Here is a 27756-nt window from a genome sequence, read left to right as displayed (position 1 = left end):
GATAAAGCTTAAATACTTGGCTTTTAAGCTTAGAACCACTAATTAGCAGCTAATACCTTAAATAGATAGATAGTTTCTGCAAACTATCAAGTATCATAAGAGAGGTGACCAGTTTAGGGTATTTTATATCAAAGTAAGTCAGTCACTCAGGGGTAAGAAAGCGAGGGAGCTTACCACAGCGGTTGCCAGGTCAGCTCCCAGTGAAGTCCAGCTCAGGACTAGCGTCAGCACTCCAAACACCATCATCCTGCAGAAATACAAAGAAACAACAGGGTCAGGTTGAAACTCAGTGCAGTGATCTGTTTATTTGCTAAATTAAACTAAGATTAACTGAAGGCTCAGTGAACCAGGACACAATGGCTCATTAAAGCTTGGTATTTATCCAAGTGAATGAGTCAGTGATTTAAATACTTGACCCGGTTTGCATTAGGTTCATTCCAATTACTTGCAGTGATTACAGGTAAACACTATTGTAATCACACTGCTAGAAAACCAAGAAGTACTCTGGGTTTGTCATACGAATCTGCACTTATTATATCAGTGGTATATCAGCACCTTCAATTTGATATGGTTCCTACATCAACATTCTTTTGAAGCTGTGTTTTTGAGCCACTAATATTAAGTCTAATCACTCCATTTAATCTGTGTCTTTGCACTGATAGAAAAATCACAAAGATGAATGCCATGAATGCTAAGAGACGCTTCAAAGTAGAGTTGAGTCATTATCTTTGCAAGCAACTGCTTTTCCAAACTAGTAATAAAGCGACCCCTTTGGAATAGTTGCATGTTTTAAGCATGTCTTATAACTACTGTATATAACAAAATAACAATCAAAATGGAGAAACAAAAAGAGCTATTGTAGAGTCCGTGTCATAACAGCTTCTGCTACTCATAAGAAATGGCTCGCGACCCAAGAGGAAGAAATGCTGATGTCACTGGGCTGTCATCACCAGAAAAAGTCACAGCAGTCATGTTTACTTCCATGGAGTTGATTCTGCTGCTTCAACATACAGCTGCAGAAGAACAGCTAATCTTCAACAGTGCTCATCCGCTCTGTTTGCCGACATCTGATTATAGCGAACTCAGTGGATGGATGTTCCTGCACCCATGTGTTTGTTTTACAGTGAATCCATACCCTGATGATGTCAACTTATTAGATGATAAGATGATGATATCAAATGATTTACACAGAGGCTGAGAGATTGCAGGCCCTGGCTGTCCATTTTGGCATGCAGGAAAGTGTTGATGTACTAAAATAGGAGATCAATACCTATTAAAGACAATCATAGATCAGCTCTGGTTAAGTGAAAAGAATTTCCAGAAAATCCAATAAGCTCCTGATTCATGTCACCACAGTTTAAATCGGATTTTTTTTCTATGCATGTCCAGGCTCATCGCCAGCCTGTTCATCTTTCAGCACCCCACAGATCCCAGGCTAATCCATTTCTCAATGCACTGAATTGATACTGAGCTCCCAATATTGAACTTACAATCCGCTACTTCTGTCCTTTTCTCTTTATCTCTACTTCTCTATATATTCCCTTTGCCCTCTCTACAGTGTATTTTCAACGCCCTCTGCCTTCAAATCAGATCCTCATACTTAAAGTCTGTCTCCTTCCTTCTGTCTGATACAGACCTCTCACTAGGCCCAGACAATTTGCGAGATAGGAAAGAGAGTGAGGCTTCACAGATTCCTTATCTTATTTTAGACTCGACAAGCAGAACTAATGCAAACGTTCTTCACCGTCTTACTCGTTCACTGCGATAACTTGCATTAATATGTGATTATATCTGCATATGGCTATATAAGGGGTACTGTATAGAACACTTTACACCAGTATCACATCTGGTTCTTGGTGGTAACTACAACAACTATAAAGGGATAAGAAGAAAATTCTGATTCCTTTTCTGACACTTTTGTAATTCCTCCTCGCAGACAAGAGCCTCACAGGGTTACATTTGCTGTGCCAATTGTCTCTCTTTCTGTCAGCAAAATTACACAAAAGCTACATGGCCAAATTTCATCAAACCTGCTGCAGAGATATAGCAGCAGAAAAGAATGAACCTTTTGTATTTTGGTGCAAATTCTCACTTTCTCTAAAATTGATAGCTAGGACACTGGCCTTAGAAGACTGTGCTCTTCCTGTATTTTTCCCATGAAATACTAATGCTGCATCTCAAATCACATATTTCCTCTTTTGTTTGCCTAGAGTAGCCACACTAAAAAGAACAGCTACACCCGGTACACTCCAAGTAACTTGGTGGTATGCTTAAAACAGACAAAACCCTGAGTGTAAAATTCTGTACACTTTTCATTTTCACTAGCCACCATCTTGGTGATGCACCAATAATTTGTTTGACAGTAACAGGAATACATTGTCAGCATAGATGGAAACGCTACCGTTAGCTATCTATATCTATATTGATATCTATATCTATAGTTATAACAACAAATTAGAAAATTCTTTCATAACAACTATAATTATATTTTAGCATTAAAAATGCTGTTTTGATAAAGAGCTTGTGCATACTGGTGGATTAACTATTATACATACATTAACATAGAAAATGATTTTGGCAATTTAGGCTAATTTAGGCTTGTTAGCCCTGCAATAGACCGGCAGCCTGTCCAGAGTGTACACCGGCTCTCACCCCATGGCTGCTGGGATGGGTACTGAATTGGATGGATGTTAATTTAGGGTCATAAGAGTTTGAACAATGAAGAAAACTGGACTTCTTTATGTTTTCATTGTTCACCTAAGATGCTTCTTCAGTTCACTTGTTTTCTCAAGCTCTTAAGACAACCATAAGTTGAATGATAACCTACACACTGCAGCTGTGTCTTGGCGTATATTTTATTTTCTTCGGTGTAAAAGAATTTAGCTTTGGATATGTGGACAAAGGTTTGACAAGTTGTAAATGTAAGAAAAGTTGGCAGCTTGTACAGCAATGGTCAAATGCTCCAACCGTTATTTCCAATGAGTGAATAGCTCTTTCTTCTTTTTTTTTTTGTCTTGGGTCAATTTGCTGGTCTGGAACATTCAGGTCTGTGTTATCACAATGCCAAAGAAGAAAGGCGAAAGGAATAGCCTGAGAGAAGCAACCGTTGCTGTCCACAGGGAAGCCTATCATACTACAGTGAGAAAGATTATTCACAACTGGAAAACAAGTCAGTTGCCAATCTTCCCAGCAAATTCACCCTAAAGCCAGACTTTGCAATGCTCAGAGAAACTGCACAAAAAAATATAAAAACAGTTAAGCTACATCTCAAACTCTACAGGCCACAGTTAGCTGGTTAATGTTAAAGTTCATGACAGTAGAGTTAGAAAAATACTAAACAAGCATGGCTTGTTTGGAAGAGTTAACGGGAGAAAAGCAAACATCTGTAACAAAAAAGAAAAAGGCAGTACAGCTTAATTTTGCAAAGTTGCATCTGAACAAACCACAAGATCTCTGGAACAACATTCTTTAGACATATGGGACCATGTTTGGCAAAAAAAAACGAAACCAAAAAACACAGCATGTCAGTATAAACACCTCATATTAACTGTCAAGCGCGGTGGTAGAAGGATGATAATTAGCAATTTGAAACAGTAATCCATGCCTTTGTAGCCGTTCGGCTGGATTACTGTAATTCTCTTTATTATGGGGTGAGTCAATCTTCTGTTTTTCAACTGCAGCTAGTTCAGAATGCTGCAGCATGTCTTTTGACTGGCACTCGTAGATGCAAGCATATCACCCCAGTTTTATATTCACTTCATTGGCTGCCCGTGCATTTTAGGATCCATTTTAAGCTACTTTTATTTGGTTTTTAAATGTTTGTCCAATGCTGCCACTCTGTACCTCTCTGAGCTTCTTCATCCATGCATACCTTCCCGGTCCCTCAGGTTGACAGACCAGTTCCTCCTAAGCGTGCCCAGGACTAATCGTAAACTCAGAGGGGATCGGGCATTTACTGTGGCAGCACCAAAATTGTGGAATGAGTTGCCTTTACATGTTAGACAGGCGCCTTCCTTATCTGTTTTTAAATCACGTCTTAAAACATATCTATTCACCTTGGCTTTCAGCACAGCAGGACTTGTTGATGTTTCTTAATATGTTTCTTATTAATTATATTATTTTTAATTTTAAGATATTCTATATGTAAACTGTTTTCTCTTTGTTTTATATTTGTAGCACTTTGGCTAACATTGTCGGATGTAAAGTGCATTATAAATAAAGATGCTATGCTATGCTAATTAGGCTCGTTTCACAGTCACAGAACCTGGGTAGTCTGGAGACATCAAGTCAACCTCTCTGTATGCCAAAGTCAACCTGATTGAAATATTGTGGTGGGATCTAAAGAGACCAGTGCACAGATGAATACCTGCAAATCAGTGAACTGAAGCAAATTTGTAAAGAAGAGTGGGCCACATTGCTCCACAAGAATGCGATGATGATGTTGGTTTATGACAAAGTTATACAGCAAAAGAAATTGTGGAAAAAAATCATGGGTTCCAGTTGGTTTTTCACAGCACTGGATAGAGTCCTGTGAAAAATGTTCAGATGACTTAAGCGTGTGTAGTGGTATGTAGAATTTTTCATACTGAGACCCAATGTAAATGGGAAGCGGGGCACATGAACTGCAAACTGCTCTGTGTTGAAAGGAGTTTTCTCTTTCATTCACCGTGCATTTCTCTGTCTTTGTTTTTCCAGTCTTTCCTCGTTTTGGCTCTGTAGCTACATGTTTCTGATCTACGGTAACTGAGCCCATCAGTTGATGAGTGTTTATTGTTTGATGTCTTCTCAACACTACATAGAGAAAAGGTAATTACTCTTCTTTGTAAAGTGCCCTGTGATGACTGTTGTTGCAAACTAGAGCTTTATTCCTAAAACTAAAGTGAAATTAAAATAAATTATTCAGTTTTGTGCTCTGTGAGACGAATGGGAATCAATGGGATACAAGGAAAATAGGGTTTAAAGTTGAGTCAAGTGCAAAAGTTACAGAGTTCAATGAGCAGGTCAGATGATGCTAGTAAATGCATTCAAGGATGAGGTCAAGTGACTGAATTAAATCAGAGTGGGAAGGGGATTTTCTTCTCTACTAAAAAATATTTTGCTGTAAACTTCTGTTATAGCTAGTCTATACAGGGAGTGCAGAATTATTAGGCAAGTTGTATTTTTGAGGAATAATTTTATTATTGAACAACAACCATGTTCTCAATGAACCCAAAAAACTCATTAATATCAAAGCTGAATGTTTTTGGAAGTAGTTTTTAGTTTGTTTTTAGTTTTAGTTATTTTAGGGGGATATCTGTGTGTGCAGGTGACTATTACTGTCCATAATTATTAGGCAACTTAACAAAAAACAAATATATACTCATTTCAATTATTTATTTTTACCAGTGACACCAATATAACATCTCCACATTCACAAATATACATTTCTGACATTCAAAAACAAAACAAAAACAAATCAGCGACCAATATAGCCACCTTTCTTTGCAAGGACACTCAAAAGCCTGCCATCCATGGATTCTGTCAGTGTTTTGATCTGTTCACCATCAACATTGCGTGCAGCAGCAACCACAGCCTCCCAGACACTGTTCAGAGAGGTGTACTGTTTTCCCTCCTTGTAAATCTCACATTTGATGATGGACCACAGGTTCTCAATGGGGTTCAGATCATGTGAACAAGGAGGCCATGTCATTAGTTTTTCTTCTTTTATACCCTTTCTTGCCAGCCACGCTGTGGAGTACTTGGACGCGTGTGATGGAGCATTGTCCTGCATGAAAATCATGTTTTTCTTGAAGGATGCAGACTTCTTCCTGTACCACTGCTTGAAGAAGGTGTCTTCCAGAAACTGGCAGTAGGACTGGGAGTTGAGCTTGACTCCATCCTCAACCCGAAAAGGCCCCACAAGCTCATCTTTGATGATACCAGCCCAAACCAGTACTCCACCTCCACCTTGCTGGGGTCTGAGTCGGACTGGAGCTCTCTGCCCTTTACCAATCCAGCCACGGGCCCATCCATCTGGCCCATCGAGACTCACTCTCATTTCATCAGTCCATAAAACCTTAGAAAAACCAGTCTTGAGATATTTCTTGGCCCAGTCTTGACGTTTCAGCTTGTGTGTCTTGTTCAGTGGTGGTCGTCTTTCAGCCTTTCTTACCTTGGCCATGTCTCTGAGTATATTGCACACCTTGTGCTTTTGGGCACTCCAGTGATGTTGCAGCTCTGAAATATGGCCAAACTGGTGGCAAGTGGCATCGTGGCAGCTGCACGCTTGACTTTTCTCAGTTCATGGGCAGTTATTTTGCGCCTTGGTTTTTCCACACGCTTCTTGCGACCCTGTTGACTATTTTGAATGAAACGCTTGATTGTTCGATGATCACGCTTCAGAAGCTTTGCAATTTTGAGACTGCTGCATCCCTCTGCAAGATATCTCACTATTTTTGACTTTTCTGAGCCTGTCAAGTCCTTCTTTTGACCCATTTTGCCAAAGGAAAGGACGTTGCCTAATAATTATGCACACCTGATATAGGGTGTTGATGTCATTAGACCACACCCCTTCTCATTACAGAGATGCACATCACCTATAATATGCTTAATTGGTAGTAGGCTTTCGAGCCTATACAGCATGGAGTAAGACAACATGCATGAAGAGGATGATGTGGACAAAATACTCATTTGCCTAATAATTCTGCACTCCCTGTATAAATGTATAGAAAGTGAAAGCTTTGTCATCCTTACACAAGCCCCCATTAAATGTTCTAATTAAAACTGAGCAAAATGATAGAGATGTGACCTCAGAGCAGATATGCATGGGTACTGAGACCTCACTGCCAGTGCTAATTAGCTTGACATAGTAATCACATATTTCTCTCAGTTTCTAATTTTGGCTTCCACCTTGTGATTGCCATCTTACAAACCATCACAGACTAACTTGGACTGCAACTCATTAAATTGTGTTTATTTCCTCCGAGCAAATTTAGGAGATTGACCTTATTGTCTAAAATGTCTTAATTATGAAGACAGTTGTGGTAATATGGATTTACTTAGTCAGTGTGTACAATTAAGGTAAAGTATAATTATGATGATTATACTTAGTATAGTATAATTATTATGTGAATATAAATTGTTTCTACAAAAAGTAACTAAATGTATCCCTGTCTTCCTTCCTTCGGGCAAGTGCCTTAAACTTTTAAGAAATTTATCTTAATAAACTCTATATTATCTTTGGAAAAACACAAAGGCTCCGGCACACTTCCTTATGGGACACCTTTGACACAAGGGGCTAGTTTGGACAGGGTAGTTTGAACCGAAAATGATGCGTCTTTCTTGAGGACTTCATTTGGTCCACCTTGCTTGTACTTGGTTGGACCCACTTTTTCTTTTAGAACTGCTTTAATTCTTCCTGGCATAGATTCAACAACATGTCAGAAACATTGCGTTGATTGAGGCTACGTCCACATTAGCCTGGATAAATTAGAAAACGGCGTTTTCATCAGAAAACACTCCGTGTCCACACTATCATTTTCAGTCGTTTTCACAGAGTTGTGCATCCACATTGAAACGGCAGAAAACGCCTAAGTTCCAGTATTGCGCATGCGTGAAACGCAAGACGTTTCGACCTGCGTCAATTCTGTCTGCCGTTTAGTTACTTTCTGGCTCTTTGAAACGTCGCAGCAAAATGTCGAGGAAAAGCACCGAGTTTTTTAAGTGGACTAACAATGAGGTGTAGTTGTCGCTGCGAGTAACACAAAAGTACGAAGTTGCAAAAGCGATTGAGTTAAAGAATTTGAAGAAAAGCTATCTGGTCATGTACAAACTGATATTAATGTCTAATAGGGCTGTCAAAATTGAGCGCAAACAAAAGAACTGCTGTATAATGCCCTCCGCTATCTTAGCTTAATTGGTCACATGACTGCATCACATGATGCATGTGTCATCGTTTTCGAAAAGGCTCCGGGTTTGCCGTACACACTGCCACGCGTATCCGCTTTGGAGAGCGTTTTCCTTGACCGTCTCAGTGTGGACGGAAGGCCAAAACGGAGACAAAAAGATGCGTTTTCAAACGAAAACACATTAGTGTGGACATGGCCTGAGATCTAGTGACTGTGGCGGCCATGTGAGTATAGTGCACTCACTGTCACGTTCAACAGTGAGTGCACTGTTGCCCATTTAATACTAGCTGAACATTAAGCAGTGTTCAGCTGGTATTAAATGGCCCAAAGTATCTCAAGAAAATATCCACATATGATTACACCACCATCAGCAGCCTGAGCCTGACCAGACCTTTCCAGTCTTCTATTGTCCAATTTTGGTGAGCTGTGAGAACTACAGCTTCAGTTTCTTGTTCTTAACTGACAAAAATGGCAACCTGACTTCTGGCATCAACAAGACATTTTTGCTGTTCACTGGACATTGACTTGTTTTCAAACCACTTTCTGGAAATCTCAGAGATGATCTACTGGGATTTGTTGGGAAAATCCCAGTACATCAGCAGTTTCTGGAATTGTCAGACTAGCCAGTCTGGCACCAACAACCTCAAAGTCGCTTAGGTCACCTTTTTCCCCCATTCTGATGCTCAGTTTGAACATCAGCAGTTTGTCTTGGCCATATCTATATGCCTAAATGCACTGAGTTGCTGCCATATGACTAGCTGATTAGATATTTGCATTAACGAGTAGTTGAACAGGTTTATCTGTGCAATTACCTCCTTCAATGTTTACCCCAGCACTAATGGGTAAACTGCCAACATATGCTAAAGGTTTTCCACTACAGCAGGAACATTATCTCTCCCTGGCTCATTTATTTTTCACTTCCTTGTTTATTTTTTCCAAATATGAAGTGAAGTGAGGGACCCTTCAGGATACCCAACTCAAGCTTGCTGCTGCACTTACATGGCACCCCCCCCAGTGACAGACTTACAATGCAAGCTTTTGATCACAGAGGTGTAGTTAGACCATCAATTCAACGCAGTGCAAACACACTAACCTGAGAGACATACCAACGCTTGTTTAGACTACTGCTGTCAGCATTTCAGAAGCCCCACGCCCACCACAGCACCTAACCGTGGGCTCTGAATCTAGATTTCCCTTGAGGGGAAAATTAGTATTGTCACTTCCCACTTCCTGCTGAGATGAGCTTGATGTTTTATGCTTGATGAGCAATTAGCTAAGAAGATAAAAGCCAAACATTAATGCTGCACATATTCTAAATTTATATAACTATTTAGTAAGAGATGGTTGACTGATATGTTTTTTAGGACAACATAATCGAACGCTCAATTATACTAACAGGCATTATATGGCAAAAAGCGCTGTATTTTTTCCCAGCTCATAGTATTATTCTGTCATTTTTAGTGTCTTTCCAAGACTTTAAGAGATATTACTCATGCCATGTTATGTAAGATGAATGAAATATCTTGCCATTGAACATCTGTCAGATATGTTAATTAAAAGCACTTCTTTGTTGTGCCCGTGAAAGTGCAATTCAGATATTGCTTTACATTTCTCTAAATGCAAATCAGAAGTATACAAGCACAATAATGAGGCTTAATTACAGCTCCATGATTAAAAGGGTGAGCTGGAAATGTTCTACAGTGAGTCATGTGAGCGTTGAAGCAGACTCGGCTGCCTGAACTAAAGCCTGCTCTTTATTTGCTTCGGGCTTGTTAAGTGTTCTTGAGTTCGTAATCTGGATATTCAAGGTTACTTAAGAAATTCAGGCCTCCCCTGAAAAACCGTTTATTACTTTTAACGCAACTTGCGCTGCGAATCCTTGCTCATCACAGTCCTAATGATCTCCGCCATCCAGGGAAATTAAATTTCCTCTGTCCTTTACTTTAGGAATACACATGCACTTGAAGCTTTTTATACTTTACAGCACTTTCAGACCGAATATGCATAATAGTTTCTGTGTATCCGGGTTTGAGATGACAGTTTTTATTCACCAAACCAAAATGTCCTTGCCACGTTAAAGGCGTATAAAAAGAATCACGGCTGAAAAACTCGACCGCAACAAATGCCTCTTCACAAAAACAAGCAGTTGTAAAAGATCCATAAATAAACATCTCTCTGACAGTGAGCTTTATAAATCTCTAACGTGTAGGTGTAAGCTGTTACTGTATGTCACAGTAACACCCAGCCAGACGGCATGTACCAGAAAGAGTTGGTAGGCCTCCAGAGTGTAATTTGCCCCCAACCACTTCCACTCTAGTGGAAGACTGCATCTCTTGGGAAGGCAGACACTCTTCACACTGACTCATCTTATGTGTGTGTGTGTTTGTGCGTGTGTGTGTGTGTGTGTGTGTGTGTGTGTGTGTGTATAGGGTTAGTCTTCGAGTGCATTTGTGGTTAGTAGGGCAAGTTTAGCAGAACTCACACCCTGAAATGACTGATTGCAAGAGACAGGATGCCTCATGAAGGAATGAAGGCAGGACAGATTTCATGTTCTTTCTGTGAAAGCTCCGTTTCAGCAAAACATGCACTACAGTGTGTGGGAGAGTGATTGTTAGGTTCATTAACACCAACATGCTGCACATTCTGGCCGCCTGTTAAAAGGCAGACGAACCAACACCTGTTAATGTATTACTGTGTTTTTTTTCTTTTACTGCTTATGTTTTAGTATAGCTGGCATGTGCTGTCACATATTTATCTTTCATTCTGGATGTTTGTCACTCCTAAAGAGTAGCATTAGTGTGATACAACTAAAAACCACAACAAAAAAGGTATAAATTACATGCTATATAATCTGGAGATACAATAAAATTGTACCTACTGTTGTTTAATGTAATTCATGCCCAGCCTATTTAGAACAGGTCAAGTGTTAAAGAGGGAAAATAATCTTCAGGAAGTTGTATTGCTGATAACATCTCATCTCTCCCCTGCTTTCCAAACCTCTTTGCAAAGCAGAGCCACTGAGACAGTAACGCTGAACAAGTTCAACCCACTGCTGGCAATGCTAAAAAGAAAAGGGAATACGGAAATGGCTAGAAGAGGAGTGTTTGAGCAAGGATGTAATTCAGTGCTTTGCTGCTTTGTTCACAGACATTTACCACGCCTCAAGCTTCCTTCATCTACACCAACTCATACTAATTCGCTCAACTCATCTCTATTTTTTGTTTAAAAAAAAAATAGAAAAATTGAATATTTTCAGAAAAGAAAAATGAATATATTTTATTTCCATAATAGCACACAGTTAGTTAAGGCTTAGCCTACTAATCTCCCAACTGACTTTTTCTTTTATATATCCTGCCTTTGCTTTTCACCCACTGTCTCTCCCTCCTGCTGTGCAAGGAAAGAGAAGAAAAATATCACATATAAGAATTGGGGGGAAGGAACAGATTACCACTTTTCATGTGAACAAAAAGATAGCTTGTTGCTGTAAAATAGCCCAATGTTACAGGGTATATACTCACGTTGTGAGCAGCCAGCGGGACTGCTTGGCCAGTCCCAGACAGGCCAGCAGGCAGATGATCAGGTCCAGGATGAGGAGCAGCAGGTATGTGAGCCACCTGCAGACACAGACAGACCACAAAATTAAACTGCTGCTGGTGAATGCCTTTTATTTATGGGAGGTGATGGAACATGGGAGGTTAAAAAGAAATTCAGTTTCTGAAATGTAGCTTTTATTTTTGTAGTTTTGCCTTTATTTCTACCCGTAGTAATACCTTTGTTGTCAATAGCTGGAGATGGGTTTCTCTTGAAAGCAACCAACAACATTCTTTCACAGCAGGCATCACTACCAATTTATTTTAAATTACACATACAGAAATATGAATTCTGAGAGGTAAATCTGCCACATAATTGTTTAAAATTGCACCTCACTCCTCTGTGCTAGCTAGTGGTTTAGCAACTGTTAAAAAACAGGGTTTACAAGCATTTATTCTGCAGAGAATCATTCTTATTATAATTAATCAAAACATACAGAAAAATTAGATCGATGTTGGAACCTAGTGAAATAAAAAATGACTCGTAAAGACAAGCAGGAAAAGAAAGAAAGGGTAAAGTATTGCACCTCATTTCACATCATCGGATACGTGCATTAGAGGCGTGTGTGAAAGTGTGTTCGTGCTCGCGGGTATAACGTGGTAGAGTTGTCCACCTCACTGTAACCATCTGTTATTCGAACAGTTTGTGGCTGGACATAGTAAACCTGTCCAGATGGCTTATAATGAATGGATTCAAATCCATGTGGCTGAATGTTTCATGGTATGAAAAATACAAACTGTGGGGAATCGTTTCAGTTTAATTTCCTGTCTATTTCCATCGTTGTTCATCTTCCACCCTGCATACATAACTCTGACATCACTTTGTATATTCTTATTGTGTATTTAATCATTTCTTTCTACTTCTCACCAGCCAGAGTTTCTACCCCTCTGAGAGAATCCATCTCACATCTTTTCTCCATCTTTTTCCTTTTCCTCCCCCTCTTCGTCAGTCTCTTTAATCTCTCTCCCCTCTCTCTCTTTCCCTTTTAGCCCCTTTTCTCTCCCTCGCCGCCATCTCCTTCCTCGTTTTATCTTCCCCCCCTCGGCAGGGGACAGTACAAGAAGCTGGGGCATCAGCATGGGAGGTACTTCAGTAACGCTGCCACCTTGTTGTCTATGTTATCCTAATCTAATTAGAGTCTGAGCAAAGCATGAATACATGCAGGAGGTTGAACGGGCGGCATGTATGTATAATAAAAAGCAAGACCTCTTTTCCTCAAGAAACAAAATACACACTGAGATTTGTCAGTCTTTCCTGATGTTTTGCTCAAGTTCTACCTGTTTACCCTCACAGACAGGTCAAAGGTGACTGGATCCTGCATCTAAGCGTCAGGTCATTTCATGAGAAAAAAATCTGGCTTTTGAAAGTGTTTATGTACACAAATATTTAACTGTCTGCAATGTATCTGACTTCAAAACACAGGAATAACAATGAAAAATCGCTCTTCCATTTTTAATCGCTTATCCTTGTGAAGGGCACGTTGCCAGTCCATCACAGGGATAACACCCAGAGACAGACATTCATTCACACTCAGATTAATACCTACGGCCAATTTAGAATCACCAGTTAATCATTAATTAATCTAAGAGGCATGTCTGTGGACCGTGGGAGGAAGCTGCAGCCCCTGGTGAGGACCCACACAAGCACAGAGAGAACAGGTAAACTCTGCTGGGCAGTTCTTTCCACTTAGAAACCATGTAGATAAAGAAAAAAGGTACTGATGTTGTCAATATCTTAACCTGATGTGGTAAAAACAGATCAATAGAGAGAGAATAAAACTGCATGGTAAACTAAGAATGGTTAGGAACAGTAGTTTTGCATTGGGCCACAGTTAAAAGAAATACTGAGCAATTCCTGGAAGTAATAATGTTACTTTTTGTGACTAAGTAAGAAAACAACACTGGAAGAGTGAACAACACACAGGCTTTTATAAGTTCAACATGAAAAAGAAAAGAAGAAAAAAGAAAAACAGGAAGCACACACAGCCAACCGCACAGAAACTATTTGTTGGAGTGCAGCAGTGATAATGAGTCCATTAACAGCTTACAATGTCTGGCTGTCTGCTTGCAGTCTGCCTACACTTCTAGCATGGAGCTATGCGGGGTATTGATTTATTGGCTGAGCAAAGGAGTCACATTACAGATCAATACAAACACATAAGCCTGTCTGTTACTGCAGACTCCACAGAAAACACCACTGAGCCTATTCAAGAATAAAAATAAAAACTGGACATGAGCCCATTTTTTTCCTCTAAAACGATGAGAGTAACAACAGTGAGACAAAGCCTCGGAAAATAGTTCCGCTAACACGTTGCAGTAGTTTTTGCAGTAATAGCTGCTGTTTTCATTTATGCAATGATTGCTAATTATTCAATAGGATGCTTTTTTTGAACATCCTAAAGAACTGTCTGGAAGATAATTCACATGCAGTATGTAGGTACACACACAAACACAGCTGCATTATTATTTAAACCCACCCAATAAATATTATGTGAGATATTCAGGTCATAGCATGTAGAAAGTAATCTATTCTACCGTGTTTAAATTGCTCATTGCAGCTATAAAATGAATGTGAATGACTATATGCAAGTTTGTTTTATTTGGATTATTTTTTTTAACATAACACTGATGAATTAGCTTTTTAGGTGCACCGATGCTTAGATGTCTTCTAGATAAACTTTTGCCATATAAACTGATTAAAGACTGCATGTATGTATGAAAAGTAAACTTGTTCCAAAGTTATTAATAATTATATTCCTTAAACACTTTTCTACTGATTTTCATTGTATAAATAAATTTGAAAATTTCACCTCCCACGTGTCTGGGAAGCTTTAAACCGTTAAAAATGTTCAGGGCAACGGAAACGTGCACCAACAGAAATAACCTTCCTGAATCCTGTCCTCGAGCTCTGGGTGTTTTTCTCCTCCTGTTTAACTAGACACTTTTATAGCATCGAGTAAACAGATTCGCACACAGTACAACCTTGACACATGTACTCTTCTGTTCCCCACCTGTAGTACTCTATGGTTGCTGACTGATCGGCAATGGATGCCAGGTCCACTTTAGCTTTTTCCCAGTCAGACAGTCCGAGCAGCTGTTTGATCACATTGTCAGCCATCTGCTGCATGAACTGCAGGGTCTGCACGTAGTCGCCCCGTGTTGCAAAGATCTCATCAAGCCTCGCAAGGTGCTGGTGCAGCCCACTCCTCATGTTGCCCATGGTGCCTGAAACCTGGAGCGCACAAGAAGAAAGAGTGGGGTAAGATTAACTGACACAGCAAATACAGTTAGAGGGTATGAGTCAATGGTATTATAATACATTAATAGATCTATCTAAAGTACTGCATAGAAGTCCTGAGAAACTAAATTTCTTTCTGTGTTTTTTAGGAAAATTAGGTGGTGATTTATTGAAAAACATGCAAATGTACACAGAAATAAAAAATACAACCTGTAAGGCAAAAAAGAGAGTTTGTTCACTTTCAAAAAGCTTGAAAGTCAGTATTTGGTATGACCACCTTTATTCTTCAACACAGCCTGAACTCTCTTAGAATCAGAATCAGAATCAGAATGGGTTTATTGCCAGATGTTGAGGTTTACAACATTAGGAAATTGCTGCGGTGCTTCAGTGCAGACAATAAGAATTAAAGTGCTATGTAGAAAGAAAGATATGTGCATGAGATATACATGAGATATATACATGAGAATAAGAATTATGAGTGCTACGTAGAAAGATATATACATGAGTGCAGGTGGTGATCAGTGCCAGACATGAAATGATGCAGTGACACAGCGTAGGGTCATGTGTTAGTGGCGGGGACAATCATGTGGTTATTGTTCATGTGTCCGACAGTAGAGGGGAAGAAACTGTTCTTGTGGCGAGAGGTTCTGGTGCGAATGGACCGGAGCCTCCTGCCTGAGGGGAGCAGGTCAAACAGACTGTGTCCAGGGTGAGAAGGGTCAGCTGAGATCCGGGCTGCACGCCGCAGTGTCCTGGAGGTGTACAGGTCCTGCAGAGATGGGAGTCTGCAGCCAATCACCTTCTCAGCAGAGCGCACAACACGCTGCAGTCTCTGTTTGTCCCTGATAGTGGCTCCAGCGTACCACACGGTGATGGAGGAGGTGAGGATGGACTCGATGATTGCAGTGTAGAATTGCATCATCGTCCGTGTTGGCAGGTTGAATTTCTTCAGCTGCCTCAGGAAGTACATCCTCTGCTGGGCTTTCTTGATGACGGAGGTGATGGTGGGCTCCCACTTCAGGTCCTGGGTGATGGTGGTACCCAGGAAGCGGAATGAGTCCACAGAGGTGATGGGGGTGTCAGTCAGGATGATGGGGGGGGAGTGGGGCTGTGTGCTTCCTGAAGTCCACAATAATAATAAGGCAAGTGTTCTTCTAACTTTTATAAGTAGTCTTCAGGAATAGTTTTCTAAACTTCTTGAAGGACATTCCACAGCTCCTTTGGCAGTCTTTTATCCCCTTCTCTGTCAAGATGAACTGCTTTAATAATGTGTGCTTGCTTTTTTATTCATTTATGTTTTTACTGTTGTTGTTGAAGCAATCAGACAGTTTCCAGACGGTACAGCATGGTTGATCAAAAGCTGATGGCTCAAACACAGCCTAAAACAATCACAGAGCCTCCACTGTGTTTTACAAAGGGCTAAAAACAGACAGTTTTAACCCGTTTCTGACCTCTTCTGACTCTCAGATAGTATTCGTCTGCAACCTTGACAGTTCTTTTGCACTTAACATGCCAAAGTCCATGTTTTTTTTTTTTTTTTAAGGACACATTGCAGAGATATGCCAATAGCTCTATCAGAATCACCTTGCTGGTGCAAAAATACTATTTCATGCCTGACAAGTTCACAAATTATGTGTTTTTGCAAAAGCAGCTAGTAACAAAGTCCTTAAAGCTATCTTATCAGGTACAAGGACTGGATTGCAGAAGGATGTAAAAACAGTTCATCTATCTATCTGTCTGAAACAATGTACTTAACAGCAGTGAATTGTAGCAATGGACTACATATACTAAGTATAATATGCTTCTAATAATATTCTAAATATAGAAATTTTCTGTTGCTTAAAGTGAGGCACTCAACCGGTCAGTCAACAGCTGCTCTTATTCAGCTTTTCACTGAACAATGAACAGAAAAGTCCATATGAAACAGCTGTGTGTGTGTGTGTGTGTGTGTGTGTGTGTGTGTGTGTGTGTGTGTGTGTGTGTGTGTGTGTGTGTGTGTGTGTGTGTGTGTGTGTGTGTGTGCGTGTGTGTGTAGGAAATCAACATTGAAGTAATTCATCTTCATGTGTTAAATGCTTAGGCAGTGAGAAGTCTTCTTCAACATGTATGAACTTCCATTAGTTTACAACATCTCCAACAAAAGCAGACGAAGCAGGAAATGCAATCAATCTGAGGCCACTCCCTGACCTTTAGCCATGCGCTTAGCGTGGTTAAAGGTCAGGGAATAGCCTGACCTTTATGGGGATGGCAACATCTCTCTGTTGGTCAGTAAGTCTCTCCACCGCTTTGTTAAAACATCTTTAAAATTATCTAAAAAAAATCAACTGTTAAAAAAAAATGGTTTTCATAGTTTCCACATCGTAGATTATGAATCAAAGCACTCAAATCCTTGGAAGAGAAATGACTTGAAAGTCAAATGACTACTTAGTGTGTTCTCATCCAGTTTTGCACTATAGATTTTTTTTTTAACATGCAGGTTAGATTTAAGCACCTGGAAAGATACTAACACAGACCTTTACAACAGTAACCCCACATCATGCAAAAGCTGATGCCATAACTCAGTGTTGCACACCACTGCTGAAGACAACTTGTACTTGTTAGTGTAAGATGACGAACATGTCAAGACTTGCACACTCATTAGCATTTAGCTTATAGCCCTGAGTAATAAAGCGTTTTCATAAACCTGTCAGACAACTAGCATTAACCACAACATTTTTGCTTTTCTTCATGGCAATAAGAAACCGAAGCTCCTGGAGAAAACTCAAGCAAGCACAGGAACAACATGCAGGCTCCACACACAAGGACTCTGTCTGGGTTCAAATCAAGTATCCTATGAGGCACTGACCCACCGTGCTGCCATAGAGTCAACCCACCAGCCTTTAACGCTTGAAGTCTTATTCACAGAAAACTCATCAATACAACTGATGCTTTAATGAGTTGTCAGCAAAACATACAAGTTTGAACACAGCATAATGTTTTCTATGCCAGACTTTTCTGCTAAAATAATAATGTACTGACAGTGTTTTTTTTATTACTGAGGTCATGTGTTTGCCTGAAAGAAGTTCCCAGAATTATGGACAAAGGTGAGATTTTTCGTAAACATGGAGGTTGGTCTGTGCTGCCACTCAGCAGCAGAGCTCAGACAGAGGACCGTGTGGGAGAGCTGGGCTACTGTGCATGTTGATGCAGTTTTAGTTTAAGTAAACAGATCAGCTTGGAAAACAGCCAAAACTAGAAATCGCAGAGGCAAAACAGCAGGTTTGCTAGTGCTGCTGTTGGTGGTTAGATATTTTTTTCAAACCAACACCTCACTATGAGACTTATAGTTTCTTTACCTGTTTAAGCCCGAAAGGAAGAGTGATCCCCTAAGCCAAACAACAAACAGATAAACAGCAAACAGACACATTTATTGTGACAAATCACATTTTTATTTATGGCCAAGACAACATTATACAGTATTTATGTAACAAATATCGAACCATCTTCTTGGGTTTAATTACTGTGTACTTTGCTTGAAGGGAGAAGTTGTTTACAGGGAAATGGTGTTCGTGGAGACAACCTGCTATAAGATAATTAAAAAGGGAAATAAGCGCTCTTATTCAGCTCTGGGTACTTGGCATTCACAAGCAAGACTACTCATATTGTTGTTGGCTTTGTCAGGGACAAGGCTTGCTGAAGCTAAAAGGAAAGTTTGGATAGCAGTAATTAGTTGGTTTTGCATGTAATGTGTGGGCCACATTATACAGCTTACGGAAGAGCTGAGAATAAATACATAATGAGAAAAAAGGAAGAGAAAGGTTAAGTGCAGCTGATTGAGAATTGTTTGCTAAACTTTCATAAATATGTCTTCATAAACGAATCATTGGACTGCCCACAATTAAAAATATATTTTTCTTTCAAAAAGTGAACGATATTAGACATAATGCGTTATAACATGAATAATGTTTACTAGAATGTCTCAAATCGAGTTTTTTTGCTATTAATGCAGATTCATTTCCTTTTCGTGTGATCTGACTACCCAGGTCAAAATTCCAAACATAAGAGAAACCAGATGAAGTTTGATTTAGTTTATCTTCCTTTGTATTTAACTTTGATAAAGTTGTGCATGTTGTTAATCCTTTTGATGAACGATGCTATTCCATAAGGTCGCTCCTTACAAAATTAGTCATTAGATGTCGATTACCTTAATGAAAAAATCTAACCTGACATACTTGTATAAAAGCAGAGCAACTACTGAAAATCACAGGTTTAAAGAACTCGTCCATTCTTATAGTGAGACAGAAAAGGGAGTTAGATGTGATGTGATTAAAGTAGAGTTAGGTGGATCCAAGTGTAGACACTTGTAAGCCATCTGGGCATTGGGGGGAAAATCCAATGCACAGCAGCAGATCTACAACAGAAAGGCTGAAAAAGAAAAGAATTACAATGTTGCAATGAGCCAGTAAAATTCAACTTGGTTGAAATATTGTGTTGGGACCTTAAGAGAGCTGTGGATAAAACAAATTCCCACAAAATCCAATTAACTAAAGCAATGTTTTAGAGAAGGATCATTCTGTGGATCAGAATTCCTCCTCAACGATGTGAGAGACTGATAAAGTCATACAGAAAATAATCACTACAAGTTATTGCTGCTGAAAGTGCTCCTATGAGCTGCTGAATAATGGGGTGCACACAGTGCTGTGAAAACATCACATTTCCTTACATCATTCATACTGGTGCGCCTCCTGATTTATGGGTGAATGTTTTCAGAGGACGTTAATATAGTATTCTCAAAGAAATTGATCACTTTAATCGCAGCAAACCTTTTTAATTTTCATTTAAAGTTATCACTTTGATTGATTGCCATAAGAATAATCAGACAGAAATCCAGCACACAGTGGCTTCTGGGTTTTACAAAAAGAAACAGATCGTATGCACAGGCATGTAGCACTCTGTACTTTGTTATCTGATCACTCATCAATACATCTTCTTCTTCAAACTGAGAAGATGAAATTGCAGATGAAAAATGAAAGCACATATCTGATCCTCGCCTCCTGTGTAAAAATCTTATCTAAAATGCCCAGGGAGACAGACAATCCAGCTAATCTCTCCTTCATCTTGGTCTGATACTCACTGTGTGGGTTGATCCGCACCGATCAAGAAGATATAATTCCCCTTTTCCAGTCATCTCAGCCTTTATCTCAGACTGATGTTTTAAGGGCACGGAGAAGTACTTTCCGCCTCACATCTTTTCTAAACAAACAATTTACAGTAGATTGTACTCAGTGCCTAGCTATTTTCTTGTGGGATATTCATTTCTACATGCCAGAGGGTAAACAACAAACAATGAAAAAAGTCTAAAGAACCATTATACGTGACATTATTCGGATAAAATATGCGTAACCTTAAGCAGAGAAAAATGACAATGGGGTGTGACGTTTCAAATGTAGATTCTCGCTTCAGGAAATGGAAAAAAATACAGATCAATGGGAATCATGTGCAGACTCTTGTTTACACATTTTAAAGCCCCTGAGCATCATTTGAAGGGGAGAAACAGTTATGTAGTCTCAGATCCTACTTACAGAAAACCTTGCCATTTGCCATGTCCATCTTTCAAAACGCCATCATTTTTTCCAATGACGTATTGTAATGCCCACGGGTAACTTAATCCATCCTGTCTCCTAAGGCCTGTACACATTTGAGGCAAGAAATGTTTCCTTTGTTTAGCCCTCAGGGAGACCTACGGCCATTTTTTCGTCCTCAGCGTTTTTTAATATTAGGCCATTTTCACTGTGTTGAATAGAATATAGCCAAACCTTCCAACCCTTTTTTTTTTTCCTTTTTTCTTTAGAATTGCAGTCTCCGTTTATTCGATTAGCTTAAAGTGGCTAAGCTACAAACCGCCATCCACTTGAGGTCCTAGAGCCATAAATCGCCCCATTGACTTCCATTATAAACGCTATTTTTCACTGCACAATTATTACCGTTAATATCTGTGTGATGGCTTAGGTTTCGTTTTCATTCTGGACTCAAGGCCTTAGAATTGTAATTTTTTTATTTGTCCACCGGGTGGCGCCCTTGCTCCACATTTGACCCGGGGCTGGAAAACAGCGGGCTGCTTGGACAGACCTGCGGGGAATGAAGCCTCATTTCCGGCGTGCAGCAGCGGCTTCGCCCGCTGATCGGACGGGACCATTTTCGGCCCCTAGGACCGTATGAGGGTGCTTTTTTTTTGTAGTCAACAGGAAATGACGTATTTGTTGTCACGTGGTATCGGATGTGTGTGCTGCAAAAATGAGTCCCCGGTGATCGTGCCCCGGTAATCGTCGCGACTTACCCCGGCAAGAATGCACTTATTTCGACCTAGAGGAGGAGCATTTGCCGCCTGGAGACCATTTTCTGGTCCTGAAAAAAAAATAAAAGGCGATCGAAATGACTGTTGGTGCCAATCTTTAGTCCATCTAAAGGCCTAATTATAATAACAATTGAATATTACCTCAAATGGTTTTTTTGGAAAATATTCAAGTTTTATGTTTTTGGGGCAAAAAAAGCAGTGCGCTCATGTGACGAAACCGGGATATAAAGGGTTAAAATCCGCGAAATGTAATTAAAACTTGACATGAATATTTCAAGGAGAAGTAGGTCTAAAAGATTGGCTAATTTAAAGTGGAATAAAATATTAATATATAAATTTTTTATAGCACTTTTTTGGGCGTGGTCGATTGGGACCGATAGTGTGTGCATTTTATGAAATGCGCTCCTGCAAAAAAAATAAAAGGCGATCGAAATGACTGTTGGTATCAATCTTTGGTCCACCCAAAGGCCTAATTAAAAGTACAATAAAATATAACTTTCAAATGTATTTTATGGAAAATATTTCATTTTTTCATTTTTTTCGCCAAAAACGGCCGTGCGCTCATGTGACAAAACCGGGATATAAAGGGTTAAAATCCGCGAAATGTAATTAAAACTTTATATGAATATTTCAAGGAGAAGTAGGTCTAAAATATTGGCTAATTTAAAGTGGAAAAAAATATTAATGTATAATCTTTTTATAGCACTTTTTATGGCAAGGTCGATTTTTGGCTCTAGGACCTCATAAGGGGTACTTTTTTTAGGACCCCCCCAAGGGTTAAGCCCTGGTCTGAGATTCTACAGAATATAAATGCCACTTTCTTCACTAGAATTCGATCTCTATCTTTAAGCCTGTTCGGGCTGGTATGTCTCTGTGGAAGTGATGCCTCAGAGAGATGAGGGATCACAAAACAGAGAGTGAATGTAAAAGAACAGTTCTAATTTGAGGCACAAACCTCCCAGAAAGTGTTCGTCTCTGAGATGAACCATGTAAAAAGAAAAGAAAAAAAAGGAGTAATTTCTAATTCTTTGTAGTGTTTTCCTTTTTAAAAATTCAGTGCTGCTGAGCAGGCATCACAGAATCACTTACAATCGTCTCGTAATTGCTTGATAAATGAGAACCGTTTGACTGTATTTTTGAAATTTAAAAAAAGGATAAGATATGGAATCAGATCTTTTTTCTGCAATCCATTGTGTCTGTATGATAGAAGAAGAGAAAAGTTTCTTCAATTAAAATTGAATGTGGGAGCTAGAGCGTGAAATGGAACATGGGTCTGAAGTGCCTTGGCAGCTCGGTCACAGTTAAAGATAGAGACCATCTTCACCACTGGGTACCGAAGCTCTGAAAACATCTCTTTAAAAATAAATTCCTTTTTTAAGTTTGATACTGAATGATCACGAAGCTTCTAGGAGGTCATCCTTCAGAGTGGATTAGTGGTGTTTATGAGTTTGTTGATGAAAGACTGAACAAGTTTTCAAAGATGATGTTTCTCCTTAAGTTTTTGCAAAACTGTTACTTCTTCTACACATTTTGAGGTAAAGCATCAGTTGCTCTGATAAAGATAAGTCTCACATCGCTGATTTTCTCCAATTTAGATATTTACACACAGAGTGATGCAGTCCACTGCCTCAGCAAACACCTTGGTTGTCTCCTTACTGTGGAAGAGCAGTTTTGCTTTCAGGCTCTTTCCTGTTATCCAAAATCCTCTCCCATTCCCTATACATGAGCAAAACCATCCACAGTCCAACTGTTTGTTCTAAATTAACTTGTACATTTTGGTGCTGGACTTTCAATTCCCCTTTGACTGCAACAGTTTATTACAATCCTCAAAAAGAGTGTTTTGCTTGAGAAAATTTATGCTAAACACATGCGCATAGGCCTATAAAAACAAGCCATGCTTCTATTCTACTCATTTCCAGTTACACTGAATGAAACAACTACATTTGCAGAAAACCAACGAATAGTCGTAAATTTAGCAAAACTGGCATGTACCACAGACTCCATGAAAATCTGTAGTTTGTGGCACAGTTTAGTCAACTGGTGTTGTGGTAGTCACATCAATGGCAGTAATATGCTGTCATGTTGAACTACAAACTTCTAGGTAAAAGAACTACAGCAGTGAACACAAATTCACCTTTTCCTATAAACCTGTATGTAAGTAGAGATGGATGTGATCACCACGAAATTGCCAAAAGCTGTAGTTCTTCCAATAACAATGTGAAGCTGTTTAGATATTTTGCATGGGACAAAAACAGTCTGGTGCCTTTAGACATGTTCATGTGGACTGAATTGATTTTTGAACCAGCTTTACATCGTTATTAGAAGAACTACATCTTTTGGTGATGTCATGGTGATTACATCTGTACAGACTGTTTTTGCCCCATATAAATATGCATTTACATATTTTACATGGGACAAAAACAGTCTGAGGGCTTACCGACATGGGTTTTGGAACCATCGTCAAGTTGCTGTCAGTTGAGGAACATTTGACACTTGTTCATCAATTTAAATTTTAATCCCCAGATGTTGATGCTTATGTCTAGGCCACACACATGTCAATCGCCAGCTCTACTTTACCCCTAACAATACCTCAAGATACTTAAATTTCTTTGAGAAATGTCATTTCTAAGAGACAGAAGAAAAACCATGATCAGGCTGTAAATATGGGCATACAAGGTGCTCATAAAATACCAGAAGCTTGGCCGGAAACACTCTTTCCCTACAACCATAATAAATTCACCTGGACAGAATAGGGCTCTATGTGACCTTGAATATGTTCTTTATGTTCCGTTGAGGTTTTTTGACACTTAATATAAGCGAGTTAAACATCAGGTTCTTACACTAGGAGTATTTACAAAAATAACTATAATAAATAAATAATTGTGTTTCAATATTAGCTTGTATAACGAAAAGCTTACCGTTTTGTGTTATTACAGAAGCTTCTAGTGAGAATGGTGTAAAATGGTGTCAGGCCAGCATCCAAACCTTAGTTGAGCTCCGGCCAATTGTTCAGTTACTGACCCAGACACTGACCTAGTCCACTGGATGATTGCTTTCCAAAAGCTCTAATAACATCCTTCACCCGCAGAGTTATTATTGGTGTTTAAACACTCCAAATATGAGATCAGTCCCATTACCACTAAAAGGCATCCAAGCGGGCCAGTTTCCAGAGCTAACATTACTGTTCGAAAGCAATGCTGCTGAAATGCAAGTGTTTTTTTTTTTAAACTCACTTTCCCAATAGGTTTATTTCGTGGTCTGCCTCAGAGGGAATTGAGTTTGTTAAATTTTTATAACAAACTGAACTAAACTTGTAAAGTAGGGCTGAACGATATATCGCATTTGCGATAATATCGCGACATGATCAAGTGCAATTTTCTAACCGCAAAGGCTGCGATTATACTCTGGACATGTCCAAATTCATGGGCTGCATCCTCCTGAGGCCGCATTTGTAGACCGATTACGTCACAGCGACGCGCCGAAGGCTGTCCAAATTACTACCATATCCCAGAATTCATAGCGCGGCCCAGCCAAACTCCAGTTTCCAACAATGGCGGCCGCTACTAAGTTTTAAAATTACTCATACTAATCTTTCTGAGTCACAAAATAAACTTTTAAAATATTTTCAGGCGAGAAAGTAGTTGTGTAAACATCAAATATCTGCTCGGTTTATCAAGATATCCCATATTTGCAAAAGTGCTTCGACGTTTTCAGAGGCGTCTGCTACCCACCAGCTCGACAGCTAGCCGGGAGCTCGAGGGTTACTGATGCGGCCGAGAACGGCACAACTCCCGGCACATCATTTTCAGATCACCGCGGAGTTTCGCTGCTCGGGTTAAACGTGATATATAAGTCACTTAGACAACCTAAAAATGTTATTGTTGGGCTTTTTTCAGTGTTTTGTTTGTTCGTGAGTAAATCGGTTTGGCTGAGATTAAAGTTATTAGATTAGATAAAATAAAACTTTATTAATCCCCCGGGTGGGTTCCTCCTTGGTTTTCACACAGCTGACTAAACGTCAAACAGAAAACTTATTAAACAGAAGTATGAGACAGTCGAGAATTTACACCAGTGTCTGGTTATATTTTAGATAGCAAGAAGCAGACGGCCGAGTTTATTAAACTCCACCGAGACAGCGGTGACGCTAATCAGAACTAGCCTGTGTCTGTAGTTCACAGATGTCGAAAAACTGAGTGTGGTAAAGCCACTGATTTTGTTTATGTATATTTCTGCAATCTGCACATTGTACTGACTTTCATTTTAATGTTTACACCAGGGTTCCTTGTCAGCACTTTATGCTCAGATGTTTGTAAGCTAAAAATAAACTATTGTGTATGTTCAAATATACTGTTGTGATTGAAGAAGTTAAATAAAAATGTCAGTCATCAATTCATGCATCACCTCATGTCATCATAACAGAGGTCTGTCTTCCAGGAAAGAACAGTTTAAAATTAATGTAATATAGTATTGGCCATACTATATGATGTATTGCTTGTCTTTGTTTAATAATACAGAAGACAAAGACCTTAAAAAATAATCGCATATCGCATCGCAATCGCAATATTGGGGCAAAAAATCGCAATTAGATTATTTTCCATAATCGTTCAGCCCTATTGTAAAGTGTGCATCTTTTTTTATTGTTTTGAGCTTAAGAGTGGAGAGTTGTTCACAGATTCTCACTATGTATGACTAGTGTATATAGTATGTTGCATGGTTGATGTTATGTACTGTAGACCAAAGCACCACTTAGGAAGTCTGCATAAAAATGATTGGTCCTAGCTAACAAGTTGTGTGCATGCAAGGCAGGTAAGCTGTGTGTATCAACTGCAATTGTTATAGTTTCAGCATCACCACCAGTTGTAATTGGCTATGCAGCATTAATTGTTTAATAACCTTTTAATAACCTGTTTGTTATTTAGACGCTGTGGTGCATCCTTCATCTGCGTATTTGGCTCTCTATTTTTTTCCAATTTAAAACCAGAGTAATATTCTATATTCTCGCTATTCCTCCGTATTCATTTGCTCGAGCCACCTTCTTCATCTTTTTCCAGGTTTCCGTGTGAGTCTGTGTCCATAACACATCATAAGCATATATTCCAGACCGTTACTAATGAAACTCTCAATAGCAGCAGAGGAAAAAAAGCATCTGATGACAAAGAACCTAACTTTCCTCCTTTTCTCACTTATATTCTGAGCTTACCCCTTTTCTAAACTTTCTAGGAGCTGGGCTAAAAGGCATTTGCGTGGTCAAAAGGGCAGAGAGGCCTTCATTGTCAATGATTTCAATGCCGATTTTAACCCCGACTCTGCCAATCAGACGGGCTTGCACTGCTCCTTGTTCTACCCATCAAAGGGCTTTGTCTCCTGGGCTCATGGTTGATTAGGTGGGGGGAGACTAGGAACTGTGTGTGGCACACTGGGCTCTTTGTCCAACTCAAGAATTAGACTCCTTAAGAGTCTATAGCAGCGTGCAATGAACTCACTCATGCACATGCACACACAGGCATGCACATTCACACACATAAGATGCCCAAATAAAGGCCACTATGTCCAATTAAGTGCTTGCACAAGTTCACACACCCTAGAGGAACATACTGATAAGTGCTCCAATATGCAATATATTATTGATTTCTCTCCACTTATTATTAGGATTCTGATAAACTAATGTGTTTGTCCACTTTCCAAAATTATTGGCAGAGAATCAGAGAACAATAAATAAAATCTAGAAATGCCAAGAGATGCATCTTTGCCTCTTTATTATAGTAATACAAGCTTAATATGCGGTTATATTGATCAAATGGAATAAATCAAAAATGCTAACTTGTGTGTTGTACAGTATGGTAGCAACTAATCCCAGATGACCAAATAGAGTAGCCCAAGTGATATCTCAACCTCAGCAGTCACAGAGATCTTACATGCTTCCAGTTTAAAATATTGATGAAGTCCCACAGCTTAGAACCACTCTCCTTTTAAATCTGTGATTATTTTCCCTAATCATCAGCATCAGATGTCCTAACATGCCACAGAACACTGCTGCAGAAAGCGCGCTGCAGGCTCTCTCGAGACGTGTTTATTACCGAGGCCAAGTCGAGTCGCCACGCTGAGTGTCTCACACACCACTACATTAATCTCCATTAATACAAATGGAGACTTAATCCCTACTCTTTGACAGCGAGTTATCCTGGGTCTGCTCCTGCATCGACACTGGTCAAACGCCTGATGAGAACACACAGTGAAGGCTTTAAAACCTCAACAATTAATAGCTACACGATGTTCTATTACTGCTGGCAAATATAACTAGAAGATAACAGTTTTAAGAATGGGTTAAGTGCAGATACCAGTGTTAAAAAGAAGTCTGACAAGTGATGCCAGTACTAATATTATTTTGTTTGTTTGTTTTTGCTATATAGTGTGTATATAGTGTGTTACTATTTAAATTTTATTCCTGCACAGTTAGCGTGGAGCACCTATAATTTTATTCTACATCTACAATGACAATAAAAGGCTGTTCTAGTCTATATTTATGCCCTCTTTAGTGCCAAGAATACACAAAAAATCATTAAAAAAAAGTCTTTCCAGTCTGAATCATGCTCACGTTCACACCTATGGGCAATTTAGAATCACCAGTTAATCTAACACCATGCATTTCTTTGGACTGGGGGAGAAGCAATAAAGCAAACTCCACTGAGACAATGCCCCAGACTGGAA

General features: G+C 39.4%; 1 protein-coding gene across 2 annotated transcripts in view; it reads right to left on the bottom strand.

Annotated features, from left to right (window-relative positions):
* Nucleotides 1-27756, bottom strand: part of ttyh2 (tweety family member 2) — a 75550-nt gene that overhangs the window by 11890 nt on the left and 35904 nt on the right. For both annotated transcript variants that reach the window (XM_026178243.1, XM_026178244.1), the window contains exons 4-6: nt 14488-14708; nt 11405-11500; nt 175-247 (exon numbers count right to left, since the gene is read on the bottom strand). In XM_026178243.1, the coding sequence (XP_026034028.1) occupies nt 175-247; nt 11405-11500; nt 14488-14708 (390 nt within the window). The remainder of the gene's footprint in view (nt 1-174; nt 248-11404; nt 11501-14487; nt 14709-27756) is intronic.

Source organism: Astatotilapia calliptera, chromosome 8 (assembly GCF_900246225.1).
Source record: "Astatotilapia calliptera chromosome 8, fAstCal1.2, whole genome shotgun sequence".
Taxonomy (NCBI): domain Eukaryota; kingdom Metazoa; phylum Chordata; class Actinopteri; order Cichliformes; family Cichlidae; genus Astatotilapia; species Astatotilapia calliptera.
The sequence above is the reverse complement of the archived record's forward strand: the minus strand, read 5'-3'. Positions and strand labels throughout refer to the sequence as shown.